The sequence below is a fragment of the Trichomycterus rosablanca genome, chromosome 11 (genome assembly GCF_030014385.1).
Source record: "Trichomycterus rosablanca isolate fTriRos1 chromosome 11, fTriRos1.hap1, whole genome shotgun sequence".
Classification (NCBI taxonomy): domain Eukaryota; kingdom Metazoa; phylum Chordata; class Actinopteri; order Siluriformes; family Trichomycteridae; genus Trichomycterus; species Trichomycterus rosablanca.
Window position 1 is genome coordinate 32,859,858 of NC_085998.1, and position 22,591 is coordinate 32,882,448.

General features: G+C 36.4%; 1 protein-coding gene across 2 annotated transcripts; it reads left to right on the plus strand.

The window, feature by feature from the left end:
- The first annotated feature begins 613 nt into the window (after positions 1–613).
- On the plus strand, positions 614–21,417 carry rfx4 (regulatory factor X, 4). 2 transcript variants are annotated; one of them, XM_063004221.1, is made up of 19 exons: positions 614–874; positions 4,378–4,464; positions 5,068–5,154; positions 6,306–6,366; positions 6,734–6,857; positions 8,410–8,471; positions 9,110–9,323; positions 10,633–10,710; positions 11,221–11,384; positions 11,531–11,631; positions 11,718–11,776; positions 11,882–12,026; positions 13,272–13,366; positions 14,695–14,812; positions 14,998–15,117; positions 15,961–16,122; positions 16,843–17,008; positions 17,100–17,238; positions 20,196–21,417. In XM_063004221.1, exons 1-19 carry the CDS (start codon positions 832–834, stop codon positions 20,466–20,468), a joined length of 2,298 nt encoding a protein of 765 aa, XP_062860291.1. In that variant the 5' UTR covers positions 614–831; the 3' UTR covers positions 20,469–21,417. The 2 variants fall into 2 exon arrangements, with proteins under 2 accessions (XP_062860291.1, XP_062860292.1); XM_063004222.1 differs by having other exon boundaries at positions 16,882–17,008.
- Positions 21,418–22,591: the final 1,174 nt, after the last annotated feature.

A 22,591-nucleotide genomic window follows, 5' to 3' on the forward strand; every position in this document is an offset into this window, starting at 1 on the left:
AAGAGCAAATGTGATCAAATTCTCAAAACTTTTTTCTCCTCCATTTTAAAATTTGACTTTTTAAAAGTTCACTTTGCACCTCACCCTGTACAAGAACAAGATGGGTTTAAGTTTACTCGTAGTAAAGTGCTAAAAAGGTTATTTTGACCTCCATGAAATTGTCCAGAAATAAATTTTATGACTTTGTCATCTATGCAGACAGAGAAAGTGCCAGACATTAAAAGTTGCCAAAAAGTGGCCCTTGGATGAAGAACTTTAAAACTGAGGCAGTGGGGGCAGTGTGTGTTGGGAGGGGGTATGAAAACGTATTAAATGCTATAATGGAAGACGGAGGGGCCACAGTGCTGGGATTGCGTAGATCTAAGCCTCTTTTTTACTGGTGAGGGAGCTTTTCTTATTCAAAACAGCTCGACAAAAGACTTCCAGTGAGCCTTGCCACATCCCCATCTGACTCGAAGCCATTCATCAGCCTGCCGAGCCTATCAATGACATGTCCCCCATCAGGGCTCCTATAAAATCAGCCCCTTTCCCATGAAACATCAGCAAACATTTTGACGGCTCTGGCTTTTCCCCCCTCTGGATTTCTGGAGTCTCTGACCCCCACAAACCCCCCCACTGCTCCAACCTTCACCCCCGCCACCTCTCCTCCATCACCACCACTGCCACCACCACCATCTTCTCTTTTACTTTCTCTCTGGAGCTGCCACTTCGTATGCCTCTTCGTGGCAGGCAGAACTCTTGGTTAGTCGGAAGGAGCTGAGGAGTGGAGGGGGGAATCCTGTGTGAAGCCATTTTCTTTGAGGAGCCCCTGAAACTGTGGATGGGAAAAGGATGCATTGTGGGCTGCTGGAGGAACCTGATATGGATTCCACAGGTTGGTTCTTGCTGTGCTGGCTTTGGGGATTCTGGGGAACCAGGGTTGTTCTGGAACATTCGTTTTGGATTTTTTTACCTCAATCTCCAGCTGTTTTTAAATATTTTATTTCTTCTGTTGATTTATCAAGGTAACTCGTGGAATTAAAATACTAAAGAGTAAAAGCTGATGTGCTGTTTTAATGGTTCAGAAGATGTAGTTTTGGCAGATGTTGCAAATAACTTTTTTATGAAGCCATTTATGAAAAGTGTAATTAGATGTAAATTGTATTACTAGATGTAATTACACCTGAAAACTGATTAAATTTTTGGGCAGGATGGTGTGTTTGAGTTACTTAAGATCAGCCTTACTTTTTAAGATTTAGAGTATTTCCAATAATAAAAAAAACTAAATTGAACAAGCTCTGGAAATACTTTGCATGTATTATATGAAATAAATAATTAGTTAAAGCGATGCTGTAACTCTGTCTAGTTAACATTTAGCGGCAGGTCTGAAACAGGTGCATCACTGGGCCTGAGACAAAACCCGACTTTAACACTCATTCACTGCAACAATCACTTAAATCAAAATAAAAGCAAGATTTAACTCATTTTACACTAGACTTTAAATGCCAGTATTACCCTGTATCACATTAAATACAAATTAAATGTTATTTACCACTTTTTATTAAAACGACTAAGCCACTATAAGTTTCAGTGAAAGTCTTGATGATTTTCAGTGAAGCAGAATAAATGATCAGTGATCCGTCTCGCCTTTAGATTGGATTTAATCCAATTATTTAGAGCCACTCAAGCTGCGCACTGAACAAATCCTTCAATTAAAACAGCTCAGCTCAAATATTCTTTCTTATAAATTATTATTATTATTAGCCTAGTATCTAATAATAAAACCAAATGAGTGAGTAAATAAGCAGCTAAACATTAAATCTTGGTAAAGTTATAGGATTTACTTTTAAGCCTTAAGCCTGATTATTTCTAAAAGTTATATCACAATTACTAAAAGCTGAGAAAGTAGCAATACAATTAAAAATGTATAACAATTTAGACGCCTCAATTAACAGTGTGACCAATAACACGAGTTTCTGTGACTTTCACGTGTAAAATGTGTATAACTTTTACACATTTCACTTTTAATTCACACAAACTCGTGAAACACGTACAATATATTACAAAAAAATAAATAAATGCCCTGGGAGAATAAAGACACATAAAAGATCTGCTGTTTATGTAAGGGATGCTGTAGCTTAATAATTGTGAAAAACCTAAAGATAGTATTGTTGCTATCTGTAACCATTATTACATTTTAACTGACGATTAATTGTCACACATCATTGCGATTAAAGACTAAATTGTAATTGCTGTTAAATGTATCCCACTTTCAGAGTATTATTTAAATACTACATTTAATCTAATATTACTGAGGTCCAGATACAAAACGTGATCACAAATTGTTTTGGGAATAAAGCATCTGACTGGAGGTACTAACATGATTTTGCAGATACAAATTTATAATAAATGTCACGATTACAAATGATTTATACAGGCACATGACATGTGATGATTCTGTCTCAAATAATTAATTGCTGTCACTTTCAATAGTCTCGATCAGATCGTGACAGAGATTGTGTGATCTGTTGATCAGTTTTACTGACCTGCTGTATAACAGCCTGTGAGGAGCACAGTGCATATATGTTAACACTTGCAGTCATTTTCAAAATCCACCTTTAATAAATGTTTGATCATCTCACTCGTTTTTTGACAAACCTTAACTGGGAGTCTCAGTATTCTTGACTTTTCTTATCATGCATCTCGCTCTAATTCCACTTATTCATTTTGAAAATGATGTAAATAATTCAGTTTTAAATGAATCAGAACTTTTCTCCCCGACTTTAACCTTTCTAATGTATCGGAACTGGTGTCCTTAACAACAGGCATCCTGGCAACCGCTGCTATGGTGATAGTAGTGACGGCCCGTGCCGGGAACAGGATCCTGTGTAAGCCGGATAGCCTACTAGCATTCTTTACAGTGTACACTAAAGTGTAGATAGGTGTGTTATTAAAGGCGAACTATTTTGATGCTTTTTAGCGCCCTAGTTTGCGGTTTGGACGTTAAACGTTTTCAGTGAGGCGAAATGTAAATCAACACATCATAAAACAATACATACAATATAATTATACAAAAAACTTACATTGTTTTATTTTTCTAGAGATATGCCAACGCATGGATGTCATTAGCAGTAGGCCTACATTTTGTCTAGTGTTTATACATGCTTTCCAATAGTAATTTTCGTATTTTGAAATTTTTTAATGTCTAGTATTAAATAAATGCCCGAATTATAGGACTACAGTCATATACAGTCAATAGAAACATTCTGCAACCACACACAGTGTTAAAGGTTTTTTAATGCAGACTGTTGTATTCAGAATAAAAATTACTCAGTGGTTGGAACATGTGGTTTTATAAAGCACATCAATGATATTAGATACATTCCAAAACTACATCTATACTAACATTTTGTCCTGATTAGTTACTGGTGTCTCAAAGTGCTTTAATACATTTTTGTAGGCTGCCAGAAAATATGTAAATATGTAAAAAAACTTGAAAACTTGAAAATATAAGCTGTGCCATTTTAGACTCACTTATCCCTACAATCTTTTACTCTGCCACATTTTAAATAGCCACTCATAAATATTAATTTACCAAGATCAGTTGTTTTCCCTCATTTCTGAGATAAATATCTAACTAATAATAAAAATGCCAGTAGTGTTGTTGTTTTGCTATATTTTATAGTGACACTGTGTAACATCAGTTTACATATAACATATGGGCTATTATACTTTAATGATTAAAACAAATAAAAACAATATAGCTTGCACTTTGTTGCAATATTGTGCACTGTGTAATTCTTTTGGAAATAACCACTGTCACTGGTGCCACAGTTCTGCTGTTTATTTATTTTATTTAATTACTTATTTTTGTTAAGAAAATTTTTGGGGGGATTTTAACACAAAAAAAAAGCTAAGTTAGTTGTAAGCTGCTAGGAATTTATACTTGTCTATAAATAGCGTTCTATACCAAAATAAATTAATTTATATTTCAAATCAATATGTTTGTTTTATTTTTAAGAAGTTTCAAAAATGCTTATGTTTTAGTGAAACATGCGTTGTAAATATCCTGTACATGAGATATTACACCATGTTCTTGTTCTAAAATGATACTTAGGAACAAAATATTTTTGTAATTATACATTTATATATCAGATATTTCCCATATACTTATATAGCAATAATATACGAATGTTTAATAAAACATAACAGTACTTTTTATGAATCATGAACTTATCATTTATATAAACCTATCGCCCCTGTAGCTGTTCTCAACTGTGTTTACAATAAAAAAAAGTGTTTTTTCATGTAAAAATAAAAACTGAACACATGTTTTAGTTAACTGGTCAATGTAGTGGTATTTAATATATTTATTTATTTATTTTTTTTCTTTTGCAGAAAGCTGGATTGAAAGATGTCTAAACGAAAGTGAGAGTAAACGCTACTCCAACCACACATCCCTCGGGAACATGTCCAATGATGAAAGTAAGCCATGTTACTACAAATTTGTGTCCATATATACAATAATATGTTAATATTTATATAGAGACATGTTTAAATGACCAAGTTCCAATCTCTAGTTTGCTGATGTGCTCAAAAAATATGTGAATCAAGAAATAGTGATGCAAATTGATCATTTTTGGTCAGTTTGTTCTAGATTACTTACTTATGAATCTTCACTCGTTTTACTGGTGTCACACTATAATGAGGATTTTTCTGTTTGTCTTTATTTAATAAACGTCAAGTGAACATGACCTGCGTGGTAGAGCAGAACAACTGACTTATCTGCAACATTAACAATAAAGTCAACATTACATTTGAATACACAAAACAGCATCTAGTTAAACCAACTGCTGTGGTCTGATAATCTAAACATTTTACTCACTGGCAACAATCAACAAAAATATGATGTGGGGGAATAACAGGAGAAAGGTATGAAAAAAGCATAGGGATTAATCTTTTAAACTTTGGGTGTTGTGTGGAAGCCAGTGGCACAAAAAAACCCAAACATGAATAAATAGAAAAATATATTTCAAAGAAAGCAAATTCTGAAAGTGTACATAAAATTCTCACTGTGTATATTTGCAGAAAGCTGGATTGAAAGATGCCAGAATGAAAGTGAGATCAAGCGCTATTCCAGCCACTCATCCCTCGGGAACATGTCCAATGATGAAAGTAAGTCATGTTAATTCTATAATAATGATAAACATTTTAATGATGGAACATTAAGGTAGGTTTTAGATTGCCTGACACTGTATGAATTGCCATTAACCACAGGTGTTTTAGCCACCAAGGGGCAGGGACATTATCAGAAAAATGAAACAAAAGGTACCAGAATATATTTCTCAAATGTAGTAAATATTTTAGTAGATTAATGGTAACCTTATTTACATTAAGGTTCCCTTAAAAAGCATTGTTTATTGCATTAGTCAAAATTTGTTACATTATTAATATATAAAGTGCTGCATTAAGAAATCAGAAATAATATTAACAACAAATATGGCTAAACATGTATAAGTTAATGTTTGTTTAAGCAACAAAAGGAAATGCCTTTATGAAAAAATTAATAAAATTAATATGTCTTAATTAGGCTTCTAACAATTAACATAAAGAAACCATGTTTTTTTCTCAACAATTCACTCTGCAATTACACATCAATATAACACAGATGATTGACTAATAATTTTAAATGTCAGTATAATGTGCTATGTATAGTGTCAAGTTCTTTAAGTAATTGCTGAATTTCCAAACAAAATATTTCTTATCATTAGTTTTTTTCATCAGTCTTTTCATTGCATTTTAACATTTTAACTTTAAACTTAAAGCCTTTTAACATTATGTCCCATTTTTCTACTCACTGACATCTAGTATCCACCTAGTACCATGCATTTATAAAGTGTGAGAAAACAGATGTCTCATGAAGGCCCATATAAGCATCTAAAGAACATGCCAAACCTGGAAACCAGGTGTTTTGCGCCATCTGCCATGCCACTATTCTGCCCCTTATTCTAATTAGTAAAATTATATATTTGATAATGTATATAAATATTAATTTGACCAAAACTGTAACCTCTAGATGTCTGTGGTAAATATTGTTATTTTGACTATTCTATTTTGTGTTTCCTATCCTTTTTGATCCATCCCTGGTCTCCTGTTATTGTTTAAAGCAGTCAACATTGATCCATTACATTTAGTGCAGATTTTGTATTGCAGAAGTGAAGTTTAACCAGTTTAAGTTAGGTTATGCTTTTGCAAAAATGAGTGAGATGTTTGTAAATGATCATATTTTAATCCTTTAAAAACTTTGTTTTTATTATCTAATAAAGATGAAGAGAAAGAAAACAACCGGGCATCTAAATCTCATTCAACTCCTGCAACGTTACAGTGGTGAGTATACAGTTCCTTCACTATATTCAACTATCTTCAGTAACATCCTAGTTGTGTTTTTAAAGCATTTAAAATGCAATTACTCATAAACAAAAATGCTCACAAACTCACAAACCCAATTCCATGTAGGTAGGTGCAAATAAATCAGTGATATTTAATTCTACATGTTAAAAGTGTGGCTTTATAGCAAGAGAGTGCAGGTGCTAGACAAGCCTGCCTGCAGTCCAGACTTGTCTCCCATTTGCATTATGAAGCACAATATATATAAAAAAGACCCTTTGTACTGTTTTGTATTATTTACAACTAAATACAGATAAAAAAAATCCCAAATCATCTAACCTGTGTGCTAATAATGTGTTTTTGGCAGGCTGGAGGAGAACTACGAAATTGCGGAGGGGGTTTGTATCCCTCGCAGTGCACTTTACATGCACTATCTTGACTTCAGTGAGAAACATGACACTCAGCCTGTCAATGCTGCCAGCTTTGGGAAGGTAAGCTTTCAAGTCTCAATCAGTTGTTAATGTTAGTATGGAGATGGGAATTTTACTGCTAAATTTATGTTACAATTATGGGTAAAGGGTCTTGCTGAGGGGCTCAGCAGTGACAACTTGGCAGTGACGGTACTTAAACCAGTAAACTTCTGATCACTAGTCTAGTATTTGCTGAGCTTCCACTGGCACTCTTAGATTTTACAGTTCACGTGTGAGTTGGTAGTACTGTCATAACTCTCAACAACATGACAGCAGGTGGATTGATTTTTCAAAATTGCATTTAGGTGTTAATGTAAACACATAAGTCTATGTGTTTAGGGTTAAGGGTTATAATCTATTTCATATAATTGATTTTATACACCTGTTAGCAGTGGTTCGGGCTGAAACACCTGAACTTAATAATAACGTTGGGTGGAAAATGGCTAGTCACTACAGAACCTTAAATACCAAGCTACTGTTTAGAGAATAACAGAAAACATATGACCGATTTATCAGAATAAGTAGTTGATGTTTAACAGAATACTTAGTAAAAGTGGAAGTTTGCTGAACACGAAAGAAAGACACTGCCAGTGAACATTTGTAAGCTGTTAGTTAGACCATTTAAAACTACAGACATGCTTCCACTTGTTCCCACAACCCCTCTAAGCACCTCTTCACGTCTGCACCACCTGACATCCCTGCCCCATACCCCAGCTCCTGTCCAAAGGATATTGAAAAAGAGAGGGGGCCAGGATTAATGTGTAATTAAAGAAAATTTGGAAGGGCGAGATGTTGCGGAATGTTAGATCAGTGGCTGGAGCAGCGTGGGGTGTCCTTTAGGAAGGCTTCATTGATTCTGGACAAAAAAGTGAGAGAGAGTTGGGGCTGCCTCCCTGTCTGCTCATTTATCAAGCCGAGTCTGACAGAAACTTCACAGCTTGGCCCCTTTTTTCATCCCACACAATGGAGAGCTCCACTGTTTGCTAAAGGTTCTGCACCGGGAGCTGGACCAAGGAGCCAATCTTATGGACAAAAACAGAACAGAAAAAGACATAAGAAAAGAAAAAAAAGATGCAAAGAAGAGCTGGATGTTGTGAATGTGACAGCTGGCAGGAACATCACTGGTCCAACTGAGAACATCTTTCATAAATGACTAAAGTTCCACTAATTTTCCATTTAAACTGTAAATTAAACAGATAGAGATGTTTAAGCTGTTTTCATTCATTGTCTGTTTTACCATTGCTTTATCCTGGTCAGGGTCGCGGTGGGTATAATTCATTGGGCGAAAGGCCCAATGGAAACACCCCAGACAGATCTCCAGTACATCACGAGGCAAACACACACATGCGCGCAAATACACACATTCACACACACTTAGGGCAAATTTTAGTAGCTCCAATTGGCCTGACTGCAGACTTATGGCAATTAAGCAATTAGGTTTATGAACATGGATACAAAGATGAGACTTAAAGCTTTAAATTAAAATTCTAAGACATGTTTAAAAATAAAATTAGGTTAAAAGAGAAGTTAAACACAAAACAGTAAACACTTTTTGGTCTTCTACTCTATATAGATAATAAGACAGCAGTTTCCTCAGTTAACCACACGACGACTGGGAACCAGGGGCCAATCAAAGTAAGTATTCACACTTTTTTGACAATGCTAACAATGCATCTTACTTAGAACTTTCTCCTCTAGAAATCTCTCTCAAGTTGTGTAATCACTGTTTCTGTTAGAAATGTTACAAAAGTTATACAAATTATATAAAGCAGTTAATGTTCTCATAAATGGGTATAAAAACATTAACCACATTCTCAGTGGCTCAATACCATGGCTTCATAGTAAGAGGGTGCAAGTGCTAGACCAGCCTGGCTGCCCGTTTCTCTTCACATTATAAAGCAGAATATATAAGAGAACTTCAGACTATTGGACTGCTGAACTGCTCTTCAGTTCCCATACAATGACAAAACAATGCTAAAAGGAAATGTGATGCAACAGTTGTAAACATGCCTATCTCAGCTTTTTTGGAATGTGTGCAGCCAGCAAGCTTTTCTTTTCTAATTCTATGTGCTGTCTTTAAATAAATACAGTTTAAAAATTAAAAATAAATGCAAATTCCTTCATTGTACTTTATTAATCCAGAGCAGTGTCAGAATCTCGAATAAAATCAAAACTACGAAACATTTGTATTAATATAAAGGCATCTAAATTTTTCTACAAAGTTGAATTGGTTTTAAAACACCCAATTTTAACTGTTTCTTCCATTCACTTAGGTACCACTACTATGGCTTAGCAGTAAAGGAGACCTCACAATACTACGATGTGATGTACTCTATTAAGGGTGCCGCCTGGGTAAACGGAACAGGCAAGAAAGAGGTTACAAAGCAGACTGTGGCGTATTCACCCCGCTCCAAACTGGGCACTCTGCTGCCGGACTTTCCAAATGTCAAAGACCTAAATCTGCCTGCCAATCTGCCAGAGGAGAAGGTAAATAAAGCTCTAAAAAGCAATGACTTTCCTTCAGCCTGCCACCCTGCCCCCTCTTTTCTCAGCCCCTTTCATCTGCCCCCTGCACCTTTCCTGGGTCTAGATTTAAACAGCAACAGAGAGGATTTACATGCCTGGTCCAAACGAACTCTTAATCTTTCAAGTAGATAATAAGATCTCACACACAACAAAATACAGGCTCTCGCTGTCCTGCTTTCAAAAGCCAGCTGTAATTTTAAATGCTTTATGGGCTGCTGATTTCCAAAGGCACTTTTTATACACTTCATTTGGCTAACATTTGTGGCTAGCATTACTGAATGAAGAGTTTTATGTGGCATTTGTTTTGTGCTTTATTTATAATGTTATAACCTTTAGAATGGCAGAATAAAAGATAACTTTACATTGATATGCGTAGTGATAAATTCATGAAAACATTTAGAAACAATGTTTAAAGGGGGATGGTCTATGATTTTTAGTCAGTCTTTTTTTGAGTTCTCTCATTCTGTAAAAAAAGGTGGCTCCACTTAGATATGTTGTCAATGTTTGCACAAAATGGGAAAAATGTTAAAAACAATTTGTTTTTTTAAAATGTATTCTTTTTACTGAAGTCATTTAAGCTGGTTTACAAGCTTAATTAAATGAAATAATGTAAAAGTTTACTAGGATGTTTTTAGTTTTAGTAAATAAGTAATTCTAGTAATAGTCGTAATAAGATGCTTAGTTGGTGCAGTGGTCAATCACGCTAGCCAGCTAATGCTTATTTTGATCCAGTAGTGCTGTTAGCCGGTTAAGTGTCTACATACAGACATGATATGCTATGTCTAAGCGGGGGGTTGGCCAAGGCCCTGCGATGGATTGGCATCCTGTCAGGAAGTGTTACTGCATTGCACCAAGTGTTTCCAGTGAAACTGGACCCATTGTGACCCTGACCAGAATAAAGCAGTGGTAAACCATGAAATGAAATACAAAATCAATAAATGAATGAAAAACATATACAACTCTACTGTTCTGTTAACTTATATACCATTACAATGACTGCTTTTACATTTCAAGGCGCAAAGTGTATAAGCATATTTAGGTCATATTATAAAGTTTGTGCTTGTGCTATATGAGGCCTGTGTTTAGAAAACATTTTGGGTGCTGTATGCAAATTCTCCTGGGAACAGAATTGAATTTTGAATTGATTAGCTAAATTGAACAAGTGTCTTGTCCATAGTTTTCTAAGGACACACCACAGGACAAGGCTCTGTTTGGTTAAATAATTTAAAACTGTTAGCCTTCTATTGAAATCTTCTTTTTTATTTTCCAGGTTTCAACATTTATCATGATGTACAGGACTCACTGCCAGAGAATACTGGACACGGTAATCCGTGCCAATTTTGATGAGGTATGTGTCTTCCAGGTTCTTCAAACAAGCTTAAAATCATTCTTTAAATCCTATCAAATTGTAAGGATTTTCCATTGTTAGATTTAATACAGCTAAAGAGTTTTAACTTAGCTTTGGCTTCTGAAGCATTTTAATTTTCCCTACATTTAATTAAAAAATTATTAAATAAAAAGTGTAAAGTGTCAAAATAAACCATGCAGCAGCCAGGTAAATCACAACTGTAGTAAAAATTATGTTAATTGCATGCATTGTTTTATCAAATAATTAGCCTTGCACTATAACCTTTTTCTACGAACACTACCAATGTTGTTACATAACTATAACCTTATGGGTCAGTTTCATTGGTAAACTGAATCCTTCTGGATTATAGAACACCTATGGGGTTTTGTTACAGGTCCCCTCAACCCTTAATTGTTTAAGATGTGCTCCCACAGTGTGGATTATGTATTCATAACTCTCCTGATGTGTGTGTGTGTGTGTGTGTGTGTGTGTGTGTGTGTGTGTGTGTAGGTCCAAAGCTTCCTGTTGCACTTTTGGCAAGGCATGCCCCCACACATGCTGCCTGTGTTAAGTTCATCTACTGTAGTAAACATTGTAGGTGTGTGTGATTCCATCCTGTACAAAGCCATCTCAGGAGTTCTGATGCCTACAGTCCTGCAGGCTCTGCCTGACAGGTGAGTGTCTGCTGCTAGTTACTGTAATTTTACTAGATTATTACTATTTCACCATTTGTCCATCACAAATGAAAAGTCAACAAAATGATTTCAGGTTGGCTGTAAAAAGAAGAAATAAATGTACGAATACTTTCTTTTTTTGGTAGCCTGACTCAAGTGATCAGGAAATTTGCTAAGCAGCTGGACGAGTGGCTAAAGGTAGCACTACATGATTTACCAGAGAACCTGCGCAATATCAAGTTTGAGCGTGAGTCCTGGGAAAATTAATTTAGCATCTTTATTGTTGGTTCCTAAACACTGTGTAAAACAAATTCTCAAATTGTATTTTCTTAGTGTCACGAAGATTCTCTCAAATACTCAAACGGCAAACATCCTTAAATCATCTTTGTCAGGTAAGATTAGATTCACTTGCTTTTGCCCTAAATGTTTCTAGGTTTCTTTTTTAGTTTTTTGAATTTTTATACGTACATTATGAACAGTGTGTTTGCTCACTGTAGGCCTCCCGGACGGTGATCCACAGTGCCGACATCACCTTTCAGATGCTGGAGGACTGGAGAAATGTAGATCTTAACAGCATCACTAAACAGACACTTTACACGATGGAGGAATCACGGGAGGACCAGAGAAGACTAATTATCGAATGTAAGTAATTATTTTAACACACTGGGGTGAAATTATTTGCTTTCAGAAAAGTACAATGTAGAATAATAAATGAATATAGTCATGGTTATGTGGAATAGTTCTGAGTAGACATTATTCATTACAATTCAGAAGCCAGTTCAGAGGGAAATCTACATCATAAAGCTTATTACATCTTATGTTTAAATTATTTAAGTATGACAAGGTCCCTAAAATTCCAGCTAAAATATGTATAGAATTGCCTAATTGTACTTATCTTTGCTAATCATTATTATTTGAGACGTGGCTAATATGAAATAAATTGTTTGATTAAAAATTAAGGCTTTAATACTATTTAATTCAAGTTAATGTATCCATTAAAGTGTCAGCTACAGTGGCTTGATTTTATAGGATACTAAAAAAATATTGGGTAATTTCAAACTAGTATTGCATTCATATTTAAAAGTCCTATAAGTGTAAGTGTAGATGTATAAATCATGTATAACTCATTTTAGTGGTCAAAAATAGTTTACAAATGAATAGACCATTTTAGGAGTAATGTAACTGTTATAAAATCAAGACTTAGTTAAGGCTTCTTTTGTCATAATGTTTTTGTTTCAAAGTAAGTTTGACTTAAGTACCACTCAATTAATGTGGACGACCCATTTTTAAAGTGCTTTATAGTACATTATTTGTTAAATTTAACGTAATCCATTAGTAACAATAAGTGTTACATTTACTACTAGTTGTTCACTGCCAGTACATTTGATGTTTGACTCAAGTCTGATGTCAGTCCGCAGCTCGTACCCAGAGCTGAATCATTCCCACGCTCATGAAAGACAGCCTTTAATTATGGCTGCTGAGAGGTTAACCAACTTTCCCCTAATGCTTTAACACCCAGTGAGCATTTCAGTGGCTAGCCTCAAATGGCTAATAAGGTCAGAGTTCATAGATTGGGTGTTGTCAATGCATGACTCTTTACTTTTAATATATAGCATTGGGGTACTTGGAGTATTACATGAGTCTGTATTTTCATGCCTCCCGGTTTAAATTAATTCACTTTAATTATATGAATGAATATCAAAACTTCTTAGTGTTTTGAGTTTTTAGAAATTTCAAAGTTGAATTTTAAAGAAAGTAAATACATCTGATGTTTTTGATGCCATAATGAATCACTGACAATTAAAATCACTCGAGAAGTCCAGAACAATTTATGTGACCTTTTCTTATTTTTGTTCTCTCTCTCTCGTCTTTTTTTCTCTCATTTAGTGTATCAGGAGTTTGACCGGTTGCTGGAGGATCAATCTCCCATTGAAGCATACATTGAGTGGCTGGACTCTATGGTGGACAGATGTGTAGTTAAGGTTAGTGTAGCATTTATTTTTATTTTTATGAACAGTACACAAAAATGACATTATTTATTTATTATACTAAACCTTTGCTTAAGTTTTACTATATGGCCAAAGGTATGTGGAGACTTAACTATGAGCTTGCTGATATTTTTATGGAGTTGCCTCACACTCCTTTGCAGCTCTGATAGCCTCTGCTCTTCTGGGAAAACTTTCCACAACATTTAAAGGATGTCTGTAGAACTATGTGCCCATTTAGTAGACAGAGCACTTTTGAGGTCAGGTATTAACGTTGGATGAGAAGATCAGGCTCGTACTTAATGTTTAAGTTTTTTTTAATGGTGTTCAGTGGGATTGAGGTCAGGGCTCTGTGCAGGCCAGTGGATTTACTTCACAGAAAACTTACACTTACAGAGTCACAGTTATGCTAGAACAAAAAAGATGCTTACCCAAACTGTTTCTGCAAAGTTGGAAGCAAATATTTTAGCAGTGGTTGTGGCTAAAACAACTGAACTTAATCATTAAAAGTGGGGTATGCATGTTTTTGGCCAAACAGTGTATGTATTCTTGCATATACAATCATTTTATAAAAGAAAAACAGAAACAATTGTTTTAAAGGTTTTATTTTCTCTTGGTTTATTTCTGTCTTTAAGTTTACACCAATGAGTGGGTTCACATTGAAAGACTATTTGGTTACATGATTACAGGGTTTACATAAACTTAAGTGATCTATAAGTTAGTCAGTCAGTAATCACTGCAAAATGTGAATTTTAGTTTAAACACATTTTTCAAGCGGAAGTGATAGCATTACTTCCATTCCGTTACCTTGTAAGGACTATTAATTGTTTAATGACATTAGCAGCACGTTAAGCCTTTTTAAATCTATCTTGTTATTTCTTGGTGTTTGGTTGAAAGCACAGTTGACTTCACTGGGTTCCAATGTGTCAGTTTAACCAACGGATAACTGTATACATGCACTTGTTATTACAAAGGTACCCATGTTACAGGCATTCAGCCTTTTCAATGCCCCCGATATGTGAACCATCAATCTAAATTCCAATTCTATTATAGCCGCGCAATTTCCCAACTTAATGATGTCTTCATGGCCCCTGTTTTCAGCCATTATACTGCTAATATAGGGTTGTAAAATTTTGGTCGCCTTGGGAACGTCCTCTAGCTATCAGACAATAGTTGAATGGGAGGGTGTGTCCCCAGGGGAAAATCAAACAGTTGACTTGTTGACATGTTTTTTGTTCCTGTGGGGTTTGACCACAGCGTAGACCCAAAGGTTAAGGCCCCCACAACCATTCCCCAGGCTTTTCTCATGTTAATATTTATTTTAGGTGGCAGGGAAGAGACCTGGATCTTTAAAGAAGGTCGCTCAGCAGTTCCTGCTAATGTGGTCATGTTTTGGAACGAGAGTGATCAGGGACATGACACTGCACAGCGCCCCCAGCTTTGGTGAGTCATATATGTGCGATAATCATGGTGCAACTATGGAGTAAGTTCCATGTAACATGCTAACCAGGTCTGGGCAAAATGCTTACCTAGAATATGATATATAATATGCACTAAATGTGTGTATACAATATATGCAAAATGTTTAACCTGCAAACAAAAATGTGTTCTATATTGTGTATGAGCAGGCTCATTTCACCTAATTCACCTGATGTTTGATGACTATGTGCTGTACCTGCTGGAATCTCTACACTGCCAGGAGAGAGCCAATGAGCTGATGAGAGCCATGAAAGGAGAGGGGACAACAAGTAAGTTGATGGTCCTGTCTGTGGACAGTTTTTGTAAAGAACATAAATAGAATAAAATATGGCAAAAAAGCTAGGGTTAGTTAGTTTTAAGTTAATCAAAAATTAAATTACTTTATTCATTAATATTTAAAGCAAAAGGTGCAAAAAAATATCATTTAAAAATAACTAAATCATAATATTTTATAATTACTAGTAATCCTTAGATGTTGGTTGTTTAAAGTGCAGTCTTCTTAGTCTAAATGTTTTATTTATTCATCTATATTTATTTTTTCCACATGATTTTTTAACCCGGGTGGCACGGTGGCTTGGTGGGTAGCACTGTTGCCTCACAGCAAGAAGGTCCTGGGTTCGACCCCCAGGCGTGGCGGTCCGGGTCCTTTCCTTTAACCCTATTTTTATCCGGGCTTGGGACCAGCACTGAGTGCGTACTGACAAGTGCACCTCCCAATGGTTAGGCTATTTATTCATCTATACACAGTATAGTGTATAATCTACCTACCAATAACCACTTCATAACCAAATAGTTACAAAATATTAAAGTCACACTATACCTAATGTCACACTATACCTAAAGTCACACTAGACTTTTTTTAATAGTGTGTTTGCTAAGGAAATTATTTTGTGCAAAGTACATAATTCTGCCTGCTGTGATTGTTTCTTGACACAAACTTGAAGTTGTTGTGGACTGCTGAGTCTTCATATATGTTTTAGGGTACAATTTATGTGCTTTTAGGGTTCTTATAAAGTATAAAGTAGTCTAAATACAAGTTGTATTAGACTGAGATAGTTTAACCTTGCTTTGTTAGGTACTGAGTTATCTGGACTTGTTTTCTTCTTCCACAGCGGACAGTAGTGAGGACATAATGCTGACTGAAAGCACACCCACCTCCATGCCTCTTGAACCGTACTCTCCTGCTAAGTCTGTGCCCTCAGTAGGAGTACCAGCCACCAGTTCCCCTGCTTCAGTGCATTCTCCAGAAAACACTAGTGTATCTGTCACTTCAGGTAAAAAGGAGTTTAATAAATTACTGTTTTTTAAAACGCACTATAGCCAAAAATATATAGACACCAGCCTTAAATATGTGTTTCAGCCACACTAACAGGTGTGCAAAATTTGCAGTTTTAAGCTACCAACTTTGTTCCCACATTAAAGTTCCCTCATGTACAAAGACATAATTGGATGAGTTTGGTGTGGAGGAACAGTGACACAGAGCCTTCAACACCTTTTGGATTAATCGGAACGTTGATTGCAAGCAACGTTTTGCTGTACCTTAAAATGCTAATTTGATTAAATGGGTACAAATTCTCACAGACACACAAAATCTTGTGCAAAGCTCTTACATTTACATTTTCAGCATTTAGCAGACTTACAGTTATGACTGAACATGATTTTAAGTAATTGAGTGTTAAGGGCCTTGCTCAGGGGCCCAACAGTGGCAACTTGGTAGTGGTGGGGCTTGAACTGGCAACCTTCTGATTACTAGTCCAGTACCTTAACCACTGAGCTATCACTGCCCTAGCTCTTGCAGATGAGTAGAGGCTGTTACAGTCACAGAAGACTGGGGCAGGGGGTGCGTTAATGCTCATAGTTTCAGAATTGAATGGCCAACAAACTCATAGTCCACAGTCTGTATACTTTTGTCCACATAGTGTAGTTTATTTATGTAGGTAATACAATCCCCATAGAAAAACGGTATGTTTCTGTATGTGTTTGTATTGTACCAGGAGCTGTTCAGTCATATACCTGGTCCCTTACATACACAGTGACCAGATCAGGAGGAAGCCCCCCAGATGGTGAATCCCAGTTGTCCTGTATGCGTAGTAGTGCCCCAGTGCATCCTGCCACATCTGCACACAGAATGCCAGTCTACCCGCACAGAGATGAGCATGGGTAAGCAACTTACAGAAGATACAGAAATACAGAAACATTTTTAACACCTTCATTTTTCACAGTTTTAACTCTCTTCTGACCTTTTGTTTAGTTATACGGGCAGCTACAACTACAGCAGCTATGCAAACCAGCATCATCCTGCCCTTCAGAGTCAGTACCCAAGTCTACCCCATGAACCTGGCATCTCCAACCCCCTGCACTACTCCTCATACCACCGTTCCTCTGCACAGGTCAGTAGTCCTCACCATGCCAAGGGCTCAGTCAGTTCATTGACTGAGAGACAGCAAATGTCTTAGTGGCCAAATAAAATGAGAATGTAGTCTGTTAGTAAGACAGTGTCTTAACATCTGGCCACTTTAGACTTTGTGTAGTCCAATAAACATCTTGGAGCATAGTTGTGTATTCCTGTTAATTGAAATGGTAAAGGCAGTGTATTCCAGACTTGTGTGCTTAATAGTAGTTTATAGGGTTTGTTACTCAGACAGAGATGCTAATATGAATAAGAATAGTGAATGACACATTAAAGCTATTTGCATATGAAACACTGGGCCTTGTGTAATGCAGAGCAGTAAGCTTAGCCTGTGGTTGAACCCCCTGTTATTTCAGTCCAAGCTCATTTACGATATGCTCTTTATTCCAGGAATGTTACTGAGCAAACAATTATAAGTAAAAGTGAATATAAATGGAACTGTGAATAATTTATGCACTTCTCAACATTAGTTTTTAAAATATGTACATGGCAAACACATAAATGATCAGTGCTCTTCTTCATGTATTAGTTTATACATAGCAAATGTATATTACAAAATTTATTAAATAAATACCGTAGCATTTGTTTGCCACTGTTTTTGTCGCTAATTACACTCATTCAGACTAATTGGAGCTACCAAAAGTGTGACCGTGTGTGAATGTGTGTGTGTCTGTCTTCCCTGTGATGGACTGGTGACCTGTCCGGGGTGTTACCTGCCTTTTGTCCAATTAATCAGACCCACCTGTCCAGGATGAAGCGGTGCTGAAAGATATAATAAATTAATGACTACATTTTGAGGAGAGACTGGTAGTGGTAAAATTATTTATAATAAAGACACTTTTCAGTTGGTAGCATCTTATATTGTAAGCCAAAAATAATGTGGACAATAATTTCCTGTAAAGAGCTCTCTTACCCAGCCTGATTCTGTAATCAACAATGTCTCAGTGCGGATGATGGTAAATTGCTCTCCCAAAAGCGGATGCAGGCACTAAAAGGTGGCCTGGTCACATCTCTGACAGTCGCCCCACTCAGCACCCCTCCACCCAGCACTCAATAGCTGCTTCAGAGTGCACAGCCAGCCAGCGTGAGCCCAGATTGAGAACGGCTTTATTAAAATATTGTTATTCAATGGCCTCTTTTCTCTGCTTGAACAAGAGGTCACTAAGCCTCATATCTTGGTCTCTGACCCTGACTGACTTACTTTTTCCGTGCTGTAGTCCTTCATAATGGTTTTGACTGTGAGCTGCTTCTATTTTGAAGGGGGAAAGAGATTTTTACTGTCACTTTTCTTCCGTGTGTTTAAAATGGGCACAATGTCCAAGTGTCTAAGTGTCTCAATCTGGAAGGAAGTGACTGAGATGAAACAAATGGGACACTATGCTTTTTTTCTTGTTGAAGCCAGAAACAATTTTAATCGGCACACATGTTGACATGTTTGACTTTTGTTTATGATTGCTTAAGTTACCCTTGGTAACCAAAGATTAATAAATCCTTTACATTTTACAAACCACCTTCTTTTATTTCAACTGCATAAATTTTACATAAATAATAATAACAATAATGGCATTCTGTAACAATATTATATGTGCTTTACCAGAAGTGGTGCTCAAAGGTTTGTTTAAAAGTAACTTTCATAAACTGATATGTGATTTTACAAAATCATTAATGGGACTGAAAAAATAAATACTTTTCAAGCCTTCTCAAATTTTATATCAAGCACAGCTGTATACTAGAGATAATAACCACAAATAACAACGGGTGCTTCTGGTGGAGTGTATGCCAAACAGCAACATGGGTCATAAGGACATGAGTTCGATCATTGTCTGTGTACAGGAGTTTTGCCATGTTTGTTTTATGCCCATTGTTTCAAGAATGCCATCTGGCCCCACTTAGACCCTGCCATGGTTAAAGGAGTCGGAAAATAATAATGATGAATAAAAAATGAATGCTTTTGTGTGTTTAGCAAACCCACAGAAACAGGACAGGTAGTTACAGGTTATGATTCGTCAGTTCAAGTTCAATACCAAACACCGTCACTGTCTCCAATTCATTCAACTTACATATCTTTGGATTGTGAGAGAAAACTGTAGCTCTCAGAGGAAACCCAGGCAGAAATGGGGAGAACATGCAAACTCCACACAGAAACGACCCGTACCTCTCCACCTGGAAGTCAAACCCAGGACCTTCTTGCCAACATATTGTGCCATTAGTTATTAGTAATTAATGGAAAACACACACTTGTGGGGAATTCTATAGTCCCTCTTTTCAGGTATAACAGCCTCTATTTCTCTGGGGAGTTGTTTTTGGAGTGTGTCTGTGGGAAGGTGAGGTCAGGCACTGAAGTTGGATGAAAAGATCTGTGGCTACACTTAATAATTTGGAGGGGTAACCCTAAACCTTTGGACAAATAGCGTGTTTGTGATTGTAATTTGACAATAGTGCTCTATATGAATAAATTTTAATATTCATTCATTTATTCATTTAATGACTGTATATAAACTGGATTAACCAGGGGGCATTATGTGAAGCTCACCTGTTTTAATTCTCTCAACAAGTCTAATACAAGACAAGTAATGTTGTGCTAGTATATGTTAATTCAGAATGTAATACTTTACATGTAATACTAATCATACACTAGCCATCATGTGAATAAGGGGAGTTCCGGCACTTTTTCCCCATTACTAACAGGAAGTATTTTGTAGCTCAGTCTATAAAATAGCTTTGCAACAATTATGTTGCTTGGCACAACTTAATTGGCACAACAATCCATATTTTTCTAATTTTCTTGCAGAAAGTCAGCTCAGTTATTGGATGTCAGTATTAGATGTGGAAAATGTATGATTAAAGCTAACAAATAGGATTTAAGATATGAAAAGAGTTGTGTGCTGTATGTTTTGCTTCACATGCCCTGATTGTAATTTTCCCTCTGTTTTACAGTACCCACTGAATAGCCAGATGTCGCGCATGGAGCCATGTCTGATGGGTGGTTCACCTCGGCTGCACCCAACCCCAGTAACCCCCCGCTGGTCAGATGTACCCCCAGCCAACAGCTGCTATTCCAGCCCTCCTATGCACTCATCACGTTATGCCTCAACAGGGGACATGTATTCGCCATTGGCACCACGTAGGAACTCTGAATATGAGCATGCGCAACACTTTCCTGGCTTTGCCTACATTAATGGAGAAGCTACGACAGGGTGGGCAAAATAGCTGCACTTTCATCCATCCCAGACCAGCCCTATGAACTTGTGTGCTTAAAGGTCTCCATCAAGGCCAAGTAATAAAATGATGGATCAACAAGGACTGAGAGGGGTTTTAGAAAATGTTTTAAATTTGGTCAGAGGGTGTTTACTGTGAACGCTGCCAAATCAGCTGTTTCTAAAGCAGAATCAAATGAGAAAACAGCTGTAGCCCATTTGTGCCTTTTACTTCTTTTTCTAGTTTTCACAATGTGATTCCCCTATGGGTATTTTTCAGCCGCTAATGAAAACAAACTTGGCATCTGACCTAGTTTTATTGTGAAAAAACACGTCCCTCATGTATCTGTTGATGCTTGTCTTGTTACCTGACGTAAACACATCCCTTATGTGTCTGTTGATGTATGTCTTGACGTAGATTTTCTCCTCATTATTTATCTGTTTAGCTCTTCTGCTGGCTGTGTTTTTAGTACATGGTGAGCCCTAGATCTGTTTAAAAGGAACAGAAAGACTAAGACAGTAAATGAAATGTTGCTCCTCCTAAAGAAATTCTGGCCAACTGCCATATCATGGACGTCATAGGAAGGGAGTTAACTACTGCCAATAAATTACATCTATTTGTTGGCTTGCCCTTGCTTGCATATGTGAAACTGAGATCTGACGATTTTACTGGAAGTGGTTTGAGTAGTTTACGTCAGCAGTTTTACTTTGTGGCCTGGTAATGCTAAACAGTCTGCTGCAGCTTTTGTAACAAGGTCTCTGTTGCATTGTTTATATATGTTTGTACTGTAAATTGCATTTTTATTATTAGAGAAAATGTGTTAACTTAGATGTGTGTTTTTAAATGCACTCGAAAGTACAGTGGACCTATTACCCTATGGGTAGGAAAAAGAAAAGAATATCAAAATGTAACATTTATCTTTAGTCACTTTCTCTTGTAAATAAAAGCACTCCATAACTAAGGTGGTGACAGCTATTACTGTGTAAATTCTGTATACTGAATCTTGTTATTTACCCACATAATTTGGATTACAGACAGGATTTTGTAATTTTCCTTCTTCTTGTGATAAATACTAAGTGAGAAAATGGAATTTTTTTTTTTTTTACTTAACTTATTCCTTGCTTGCTCAGCAGCCCCAAAGCATATGCTCCCTTCACCATACTTCTCTACTGGAAGGAGGTTTTGGTGATTATGGAGAACTGTTTTCTTTTCTACAGACCATTTTGCATTTATTTCATGCTTTTACAGAAACCCATTTTAATAACATAACTAAAGTGTTTAATAGGTGAGCATCTGCATAAGAACAAATGCCTGAACCTGGAAGTCACATTATTTCACATTAACAGTGGATTAACAGGTCAGAATCACACTGTAGTTGTAGGGGAAATGAAATGACATTACAATATAGCATCACATACAGTCAAACTTCATATTACTGGTACCATTTTGTAATATGATGGAAAAGGTTTCAATGAAATTAAAAACTTGCACTTATGGGCGCTCGGGGCATCTCTGTTGTGCCAACGGCCTGGCTCTACAGAAACAACTGGTCGTGTATGAAGAAGAAAAGGCTGGATGTGGATTCGCCTTCTTGCTGCTGCAACAGTGAAATTTACTGTCTGGTTAAGGTACCAGCATTGGTGATGGAGGAATACAGAGGTCATAATGTGCCCAGTACATTAAAATGCAAATGGGAGCTTAACACATGCCAATCCTGTTGTATAGTTTTCCCTTTGCTTTAGCAGTGGTTGACTGTGTTAACTGGCAGTGGTGTTCCAAAGTATTCCCAAGCCCATGTGACCATATTTATCACAGTTGCATGATGGTTTTTCTTGCAATGCTGTCTAAGAGTTCGAAGGTTTAGGCATTTAACATTTTAGTTTTTGGCCTTGCCCTAAACAGACTAAGATTTTTCTTAATTCTCTAAATCTTTTTACAATATCACATAGAGACGTTGATAAAAGACCTCAATTATTATCTTGCATTGAGTGTTTGTTGTAGGTTGTCAGTGCATTTAAAAAACGAAAACTAAAAAGGCCATTGAAATAATAATTTTATGCCAAGCAACAATTTTTGTTGCATTATTTACTGCTGAGTTCAAAACTGTTTTTTTTTAAAACAGATTTAAGTGTATG

Coding starts and splice junctions, on each gene's coding strand:
- rfx4 (XM_063004221.1), top strand. CDS start 832: ATGCATTGTGGGCTGCTGGAGGAACCTGATATGGATTCCACAG. Junction 875..4,377: donor ACCTGATATGGATTCCACAG/GTTGGTTCTTGC, acceptor TTTCTTTTGCAG/AAAGCTGGATTGAAAGATGT. Junction 13,367..14,694: donor TGGACAGATGTGTAGTTAAG/GTTAGTGTAGCA, acceptor TATTTATTTTAG/GTGGCAGGGAAGAGACCTGG.